General features: G+C 49.9%; 1 protein-coding gene across 1 annotated transcript in view; it reads left to right on the plus strand.

The window, feature by feature from the left end:
* Positions 1-3,212, plus strand: part of PLEKHD1 (pleckstrin homology and coiled-coil domain containing D1) — a 31,842-nt gene extending 28,630 nt beyond the window's left edge. Inside the window, exons 11-13 of the mRNA XM_060620148.3 lie at positions 333-477; positions 800-949; positions 1,169-3,212. Of these exons, the coding sequence (XP_060476131.1) occupies positions 333-477; positions 800-949; positions 1,169-1,338 (465 nt within the window). The 3' untranslated portion in view covers positions 1,339-3,212. The remainder of the gene's footprint in view (positions 1-332; positions 478-799; positions 950-1,168) is intronic.
* Positions 3,213-9,684: the final 6,472 nt, after the last annotated feature.

A 9,684-nucleotide genomic window follows, 5' to 3' on the forward strand; every position in this document is an offset into this window, starting at 1 on the left:
TGGACCTTCCCTCACATCCCTTACCGGGCAGCTACCTGAATGATCTGTGCCAGCCTGACCCGCCAGGGGCAGGCGATGGAGCCACCATTTGGGGAAGCAGTGAGCCTGCTGCTTGGGTGGGGGGCATCATTGGTACACACCTGCCGGGTGCAGGGACTGAGTCCAGGCCACCTGGTCATGGGCGCAAGACACGGGGCAGGATGTGCTTAACTTCCATCCGAGTCCGCAGGCCAGAAAGCCCGCTTGAGCCAGGAGTGATCAGGGAAGGCTTCCAGGGAGACGGCAGCTGCCCCCCAGGACCCCACTTCTCTCTCTCTTCTCTCCCCCCTCAGGCTGAGGTGAAGGTCCGCATGGACCTGGAGAGGCGTCTGCGGGAGGCAGAGGGGGCCTTGCGGAGTCTGGAACAAGGGCTTAACTCCAAGGTGCGGAACAAGGAGAAGGAGGAGAGGATGCGGGCTGACGTGAGCCATCTGAAAAGTAAGCCCCGGCCCCGGGTGCCAGCCCCCAGCCCTAGGGCTCGTCCCCTGCGGGAGTGCAGGCCCCGGGGAGCCCGGAACGGGGTCTGGTGTGCATTAGGTGACCCATAGATAGGGTTGGAGTTACTTGCCCAGACCCCCGCCGCCGGCAAGTCCCCGGCGCGGCTCCCTCTGGGCTGTAGCCTCCGGTGGGGGCGTGGCTCGAGGTCCCGCCCCTTTGGCAGGGGCTGTGCCGGGTGGGCGTATTTCCCACGGGGGCGGGGTCGGGGTCGGGGCGGGGCCGCGCGGCGGGCGGGAAGGACGCAGCCCGACTGCGCGCACAGGGTTCTTCGAGGAGTGCATCCGGAACGCGGAGCTGGAGGCCAAGATGCCGGTCATCATGAAGAACTCCGTCTACATCCACAAGGCGGCCACTCGCCGCATCAAGAGCTGCCGCTTCCACCGGCGCCGGTCCAGCACGTCCTGGAATGACAGTGAGTGTGGCCGTCCGCGTGCCCTCCCGGGGTGGGGGTGGTCAGAGGCCGAGGGTGACAAGGCAGGAAGGTGGGCACTGGGAAGGGCTGGTCCAGCTCAGAGGCCGGCAGTGCGGCCTGGAACTGGCTGCAGCAGCCCGCCGGACGGGGGCCTGGGGCGCGAGGGAGGCGGGCTGGGGTTGGGGCCTGGGCCCAGCCTCACGGCCACCGTCTCCCCAGTGAAGCCGTCCCAGTCTTTCATGACCTCCCAGCTGGATGCCAACAACATGGAGGAACTAAAGGAGGTGGCCAAGAGGCTCAGCCGGGACCAGCGCTTCCGAGAATCCATCTATCACATCATGGCAAACCAGCCAGGAGCGCCCTCCGTGGTTCCCCGGGGTGGAAAGTGATGGGCGCTCCACCCCTGCCTCCCAGGTCTTTTCTCAGTGGATAGGGGCGGGAGGAGGTGGCAGGGGGAGGTCGGACTCTACCTGGCACCTCTCTGCTCCCCTCTGCGCCCCCACCTGGGGGCCGGCCTCACCTTCATAGGACAGGGATGGCACCTCCCTCACCCCCACCCGGAAACCTACTCTTGGGTTTACATCAGGCCCAATCAGGCCCAAATTGGGTGCTGCCTGCTTGTCACCTGGTGCTTATCTGGTGAGGCGAGGCGGGGCCTGGCCTGGCTGCACGTGGAGACATTTTGGTTGGGGACTGGGGTGGGCAGGGCCCATAGCTGTCACTTGTGCCCACTCCAACTCCCTGTGATGCTGCCTCCCTGTCTTTGTGTATAAAGGACTCTCCTCCCCACCTTGATACCTGCTTCCCCCTGAGGTTTCTAACCCTTTCTTTGCTTCTGAGACCCATAGACATCCCTCAGCCAAGGCCCCTTACTTTTACCACATCGTGGGGCAGGGAAGAGAGGGACCTAAAACAGTGACGTTTGGGTTTGTGGCATACTACACTTGCCACGGTGTCTCCTCTCCTGAGGTTGGGCCCTGGCTGACGGGCTACCCACTCACTCCCATATCCCTCCTGCATGTGTGCCTAGGGCCCTGGCTGGGATCTTGCAGCCAGCAGCCATTTTGAGGGCTCTCTCGGAGGACAAGGAGTAAGCTCAGGGCGCGGGACAGGGTGGCCCTGGCTCCTGCATTGTCCGCTCCTGGTTGGGTAGGAAGACAGCTGCCTCGGGCTGTGGTGGCCCTTGGTCCGTGGGATCACACGTGTCTCCCTCTGAGCCACCCCCGCTTTAGCCACCTTGCTGCCTCCTCTCCCTGCAGAGGCTTCATCCAGTGAAGCAATGTGACCCTGGAAGATGGGGGCCTGGCCCTGCAATAATGCCAGTAGCCATTGGTTGGCCCTGTGTCATCTAGGGTGAAGCTGAAACACACTGTAGGTTGTCTGTGGGGTGTGTCCCTCACCCATAGTCTGCTCTGCTCTTCTCCTCCTAGCCACATCCTCCAAAGCTGCCTAAATCCATTCGTCCCTCCAGAAAAGGAGGTCTCCCTGGGATCAGGGTGCTCATAGATGCTGGTGGTATTAAAAGCATTGATTCTCTGCTGCTTGGCAAACAGAGCGAGGTGCCCGGTCTGGAGCGGTGCACAGATGGCTGCAGGGCAAACCCCGGCAGAGGTGCTGGCCTCCCCCTCAAAATACATGCGTGTCTACTGGCCATCTAGCCCAGGCCGGCCCGGGGTGCCCTGCTCGGTGCTCAAGGCTGCCTGGTGAAGCTAAGGGAGACCCAACTCAAGTCCTGGGTGGACTGTGATGGCTTCAGCCAGTCTGTGGAATCTGGGTGGAGACAGGGACAGAGGCACTTAGAAACAATGCATCTGAAAAAGATGAGTTTAAAAATTAAAAAAAAAAAAAAACTTTAAACACGTAGGAACCTGCATAAACTTGGAACTCATTTATCTGACATGTATATAGGGTGGACTTTGAAATGAGGAAGATGTATAAAATCCAGATTACCATTTTATTTTTTGTTTGTAAAGGAGTTAGTTTAATAATGGTTTGCTCTTGGAGAAAGACCTTTTGGAAATTTTCAAATGCATTTTTGCTCCCAGGCAGGCTATTAACCAGGAAGGCAAGTGCTGTTCCACACACATTTACCAATCCCTAGTTTCTTTCCTACCATCTCACCCTGTACTTTCCATGCCTCGGGCAAGTCTGGGTTATTGTCAACAAACTGATCAGTCCATAAGTATTTATTTGTACCTAACACTGTAAATAGAAAAAGAGAAACATCTCTATATGAAAATATATCACAGTGGGAATTACTTATTGGAAATGTATTGATCTGATTTTTTTTTTTTTTTTTTTTTTTTTTAAATAAAACTCTTATTCCTTGGCCAATTAAATGTGTTTCCTGCAGGAGGGCTTGTAGTCTGGTCATTGCTAGAGAGATGTTGCCCCCTGCAGGCCAAACGTGGAATTGTGCAATTCCCTGCGTGTAGTCTTAATAAGCAAGCACGTTTCCCCTACATAGAGGGAAATACTCCCCACTGCTGCACCTCCTGGAAGTGGCTTCTTAATAATTAACTGAAAAATCTGTCTTCCCACCCCGAGGTCCTGGCTGTTCCCATGTAACAAGGACTATCAGCTGGATTTGGTTCTGATTTGAGCACTGACCAAAGGGAGTAGACCACATGGATGGGAATGACCTCAGGGAGACAAAGCACACCTAGTTTTATGACTTGCTGGTATCAGTACCCCCACTGGAAATTGACAGCATGCCTCCTCTGAAGAGGAGAGGTTAATGTTTTTGTTTTGTAATCATGTAAGAGAGAGCAAGAAATGGTAATGATAAGATTCTCCTCCTATTTGGTATATTTCCTCACTGGGGATGGTTATTTGTCATCATGCCCAGGAGTGTCCTGGTTTGTATTGTTTCCCAGCATAATTATTAATGACTTCCCTTTCTGTTGTCCCTGATGTCCCAGTTTGTGTGATAGTTCTGTGGTCATCCTGGTTGTAATGCTGTTCCCCAACAGTATGTTAATGGGCGGGGTAAGAGATCTGTGAAATACTCAGGTCCTGACCCACTGCCCAGCTCCCAGCTCCCAGCTCCCAGCTCCTGAGAAGGATCTACTGCCTGTATTTGTCTCTGGAGAGATGTAACTGTTGCCTCCTCCCCCCACCCCCCATCCTATTCCACCCACCTCACCATGACCTGGGCAGCTTGTGGGTGATCCAGGTACCATCTGAGTAAAATTTGGAGCACACAGTAAATGATGATGGTGGAACTGACTTGCTCAAGTCTCAGGGAGCCAGCCTGTGTCAGATTTGGTCTAACTGGAAGATAGTCATTAAACCCACCAGACAAAGGGGGCTGCTCTGGAGCCCTCAGATAAAGGCCAGCATCCCTGGGGGATCTTCTGCTTCTGTGGTGAGCCAGGATGGGGCTGCTCAGACCCCCAGGCTGCTGCAAAGGGCTCCCCAAATTCAGAAACCTTATGGCTTTGACTCTTGGGGGGGAAGCTACTGACTTCTTTTACTTCCCTCACCCCTGGAGAGCAAGGAGCAGGGGGTGTTCTGGCTTTGCTTCTGGGTGAGACTCTGTGATCAGGCAGAGAAGGTGAGTCAAGACAGGTTGCTCAAAGGCAAGAGGCCCAAGGCACCTGGGTGGCTCAATCAGTTAAGTATCTGACTTCGCCTAGGGTCATGATCGCAGGGTATGTGAGGAGGGCCTTGGGCTCTGTGCTGACAGCTCAGAGCCTGCTTCGGATTCTGGGTCTCCCTCTCTCTCTGCCCCTCCCCTGCTCGCACTCTGTCTTAATGTTAAATAAACATCAAAAACTTATTTTATGTTAAATAAACATTAAAAAAAAATTAAAAGGCAGGAGGCTCCACCTCAGGTTCCAGGAGAATGCAGAGCCACACAGGGCCAGCTGATAGCGCATTTGGGGGCTCATTCTCTGCGCTCTGTCTTACTTCCCCGAAAGGAGGATCTAATCCTTGCCTCTAGGCTGAGGGTCCTGCTATGAACAGACTCAACCTGTCCTGTTATCCTGGCAAGAACTGTGGCTGATGGGCCTTGGAATGTCACTGACCACAGGAGAAACTTTCCTCTAGGGACTTGTCCCACAGGCTGCTTGCTGTGGGGGGTTGGGGATGGGGGTCTCCAATGGTGAAAGGTCAGGTCTCAGCTCTGTAGCTTTGAATAAGTCACTATTTAAAACGTTTTTAATATGTATATATTTTTATTAGGTAGGAGAGAAATCTCACGAGGCTGCTCAGAGCCCTCGCAGTTCTCAAGCTCTACGAACTGGGAACTTGCAGCCTCAGAATCAACAGAAATATGGCTGCTGCCACCACCAGCACTGATCACAAAAACATAGTTCGCAGGAAGGAAGGATGTTCTGGCTCATGTTGCACTTGATGCAGTGCCATTGTCAGAAGCTTTTAGTGTTGAGATGAGAACAGGAAAGACAGCTAATTTATCATCCCAAAGAAAAGGCAATTGTGACTAATTAGTCGCTGGGAAGGCCACCCTGGGAAAGGAAAGATGTCTATTCTCATGCTTATCCTGGTGTCTGAGACCATCTGTCAGCATCACTTCTTTCCATCTTCATTCAACAAATATTTGTTGTGGTTCCGTTGTGTGAAGTCAAGCACTTACCTTGTGCGCTTATTATCTCTGTTACTTACTGTTATTTTTTTCATTGTGGTAAAATGTACATAATATAAAAGTTACTATTTTCACCATTTTTTAAAAAAAAGTTTATTTATTTTGAGAGAGAGAGAGAAAGAGAGCATGCTGAAGGGGCAGAGAAAGAGGGAGAGAGAGAGAATCCCAGGCAGGCTCTGCACTGTCAGCAAGGAGCCTGATGCGGGGCTTGAACTCACGAACCAGGAGATCATGACCTGAGCTGAAATCAAGAGTCGGTCACTCAACCAACTGAGCCACCCAGGCGCCCCCCCCCCCATTTTGACCATCTTTAAGTGTAGAGTTCATAAGTGTTAAGTGTATTCGCATAGCTGTGCACCCAATCTGCAGAACTTTTCATCTTGCAAAGCTGAAACTCTGTGCCTTAAACAACTCCCTGTTTGCTCCTCCCCCCAGCCCCTGCGACCACCATTCTACTTTGTCTCTATGAATTTGACTACTTTAGATACCTCATAAAAGTGGAATCATACAGTATTTATCGATTTGTGACCATCTTATCTCACTTAGCATAACTGTCCTCCAGATTCATTCACAGTGTAACATATATCAGATGTCATTCCTTTTTAAGGCTGCATTATATCCTATCACTCACTTTTAAAAAGAAAAAAAAATGGATTGAAATCTTACTTTTCTGAGAAACTGTTGGCCAACGATGAGGGCCCTGACTGTCATAAAGGATAAGAGAGTCGCAGCTGAGGGGAGGTTGAGTCCCTGTGCTTCCCTTTTTTTTTTCCAGGTTGTTCCTCAGAATGGCCTGGTAGGACAAGACGCTTTGGAATTCACTTCCCCCGTCTTCCCAGCAGGTGGCAGCATGCTCTGTGCTGGGCCTGCAAAATCTGGTGGGAAAGTGAGCTAAGCCTCCCTGAGAAGGGGGAGGGCATTACTGGTGATGAATCTCCTGGTTGTTCTCCCCTTTAAGATAGGAAACAAAAGTCTCCGCTTGAGCCGTCATTTATTAAACCTGTAATACATCACGTGCTTTCACACTGATTTCTCCTTTTTGTCCTCACAACATCCCTCTCCTTGCAACCCACAGAGGTGAAAGGAGTTTTGCCCAAGGTCACACAGCTTCTAAGTGGAAGTTTAGGCATTTGAGTTCATGGCCAGTATTCTTTCTAGCATATATGGAGATGTAAAATATTAAAGGTAAATATGTAAATAATCACATGTAACTTATTTTTAGTGGGTTTCTTTCTTTCTTCCTTCTTTTCCCCCTCCCTCCTTCCTTCCATTTCTTTCTCTCTTCTTTTTTTTTAATTTTTTTTTTTTAGTCTATTTATTTATTTTGAGAGAGAGAGTGAGCGGGGCAGGGGAAGATAGAGGGAGAGAGAGAGACCCAAGCAGGCTCTCCACTGTCAGTGAGGACCCCGATGTGGGGCTTGAACCCATGAATCATGAGATCATGACCTGAACCAAAACCAAGAGTCGAATGTTTAACTGACTGAGCCACCCAGGCGCCCCTCTTCCTTCTTTTCTTCAGCAAATATATTGATCTCCTCTGTGTTCTAGACCACAGAGTCTGCACTCAGATCTTTTCTTTTATAGGTTCTTAAGGGATTGACTCAGCTGCTTGGTAATGGACAGTTTCCCGAGAATTTTTCCATTCTGAAGGGCTGGCTAGTCAAAGATAGCAGGGCCTGAGGGTTGGAGCTTCTCATCCTAAGAACTTTGAAAAGTAACCAGGCCTTTGCTTGCCGCCTCCAACCGCTTCTAGGCCGGCAGTCTCTTGCCCTTCATTCTCCTTTGCCCTCCCCCATGCTCCCCAGTACAGTGTCTTCTGGAACAGAAGCATCCTCCCTGGGATGCAGAGGCAGCCAATGGGAAGCCCCTGGGCTGGGATTCTAGAGGCCAGGATGATGCTATAGAAACAGTGATTCATCCTAATAGAGGGACAAGCTTTGTACAATGAGGCGTGGAATTAGATGCTCTCAAAACCCTTCTGTAATTCTGGGGATCACACTTGTCTGTGGGGGATTGCGTTAGGCGTGGACATGTGACCCAGGGTGGCTGATGAGATGAGAAATTTGCTGGAGGACTTCTGATACAGGCTTTTCTACCTTTAGAGTCATAGAGAAGATGTAATCCTTTTTTGTCCACTGGACATTTGATGTCTAGATATGAAATTGAGAAATAAGGCAGCCAATTTGTGACCATGATGGCAGCTGTGCCTCTAGAAACATGGCAGGGAGACTTGGTCCTTACTGAGTCATCACTGAGTTAACCAATGCTTGATCTGTCCTATTTCAGGACTTCTTATTATGTGTTCTAATTTATTTTATGTTACATTATTATTTAGGACTTTTTTTTTTTTTTAATTTGAGAGAGAGAGATCACGAGTAGGGGAGGGGGACACAAGGAGAGAGGGAGAGAATCTTAAGCAGGCTCCACGCTTAGCATGGAACCTGAGGTGGGGCTTGATCCCACGACCCCAGGATCATGACCTGAGCCAAAATCAAGAGTCAGATGCTCAACTGACTGAGCCACTCAGGTGCCCCTGAAATTGGGATATATTTTATTTTATTTTTTAATTTTTTTTGACGTTTATTCATTTTTGAGAGACAGAGACAGAGTGTGAGCTGGGGAGGGGCAAAGAGAGAGAGAGAGAGACACAGACTCCAAAGCAGGCTCCAGGCTCTGAGCTGTGAGCACAGAGCCTGATACGGGGCTCAAAACCACCAACCATGAGATCATGGCCTGAGCCAAAGTCAGACACTTACCTGACTTTGCCACCCAGGCGCCCTGGGATATATTTTAAATTGATAGCATCTCGTGATTGCTGCTGACCACAAGACAATCTCAGTGAGGTTGTCATTGTCTTTGCAGACATCAGACATCCCATCATCAAAATGTGTAGACTGTATGCCAATAGTTTGGTGAAAAAAAATCCCAAAATACTCATGGAGCATGGCTTTTTAAAAGAAAAATGTTTATTTTATCTATTTTGAGAGAGAGAGATCTCACAAACTGTGAGATCGTGACCAGAGCATAAATCAACACTTGGCAGCTTAACTGACTGAGTCACCCAGGTGCCCCAGAGCATGCTTTTTTAATTTTTTTATTTTTATTTTTATTTTTTTTTTTAAATTTTTTTTTTCAACGTTTTTTATTTATTTTTGGGACAGAGAGAGACAGAGCATGAACGGGGGAGGGGCAGAGAGAGAGGGAGACACAGAATCGGAAACAGGCTCCAGGCTCCGAGCCATCAGCCCAGAGCCTGACGCGGGGCTCGAACTCACGGACCGCGAGATGGTGACCTGGCTGAAGTCGGACGCTTAACCGACTGCGCCACCCAGGCGCCCCGAGCATGCTTTTTTTAAAAAACATTTTTTTGTTAGCGTTTATTCATTTTTGAGAGACAGAGAGAGACAGACCATGAGCTGGGGAGGGGCAGAGAGAGAGGGAGACACAGAATCCGAAGCGGGCTCCGGGCTCTGAGCTGCAGTGAGTACAGAGCCCGATGCGGGGCTCGAACTCACGAACCGTGAGATCGCGACCTGAGCTGAATGAAGTCAGATGCTCAACTGACTGAGCCACCCAGGCGCCCCACAGAGTGTGCTTTTAGTAAGTAAGAGTCACATGGTTGTCGGGAAAGTGGTGAATCTGACATGTTTGGGGGCACTTGTGATACAGCTGGATCCACAGAATTTATAAAGCTGGCCGCAGGGCCCAGTACACATGACACTTAGTTCTTTTATGGATTCTTTTGAGAAATGCTGCATCATCAAGACTCTTGAAGCCTCAGAGGATAGCAGCATGTGAGAAAAGATGGTCATTGTGATTTTCAGTCAACGAGGTGTCAGATTTGGAATGAGAAGGAACTCTAGAAATACCTTAGCCTATTTTTTCACTGCTGTTTCTCATTTTTTATGCACAAGAGTAATTTACGATGAAAATCTATGACTCATCCAATCTAAAAGGACTTTTTCAAGAAGTGTAAAATAAAAAGTCTGAGTGAAAGCATAGCGTCATCGTTTGATTGGCAGCACTTTTCATTTCTTAGTGGTGTATAAAATAATGGTATGCCTTATACTCCATGATGTCGTAAATTGGATAATATGTACTATGTGCCCAGCTCTGTCCTGTGCCA

The sequence above is a fragment of the Panthera onca genome, chromosome B3 (genome assembly GCF_046562875.1).
Source record: "Panthera onca isolate mPanOnc1 chromosome B3, mPanOnc1 haplotype 2, whole genome shotgun sequence".
NCBI lineage: Eukaryota > Metazoa > Chordata > Mammalia > Carnivora > Felidae > Panthera > Panthera onca.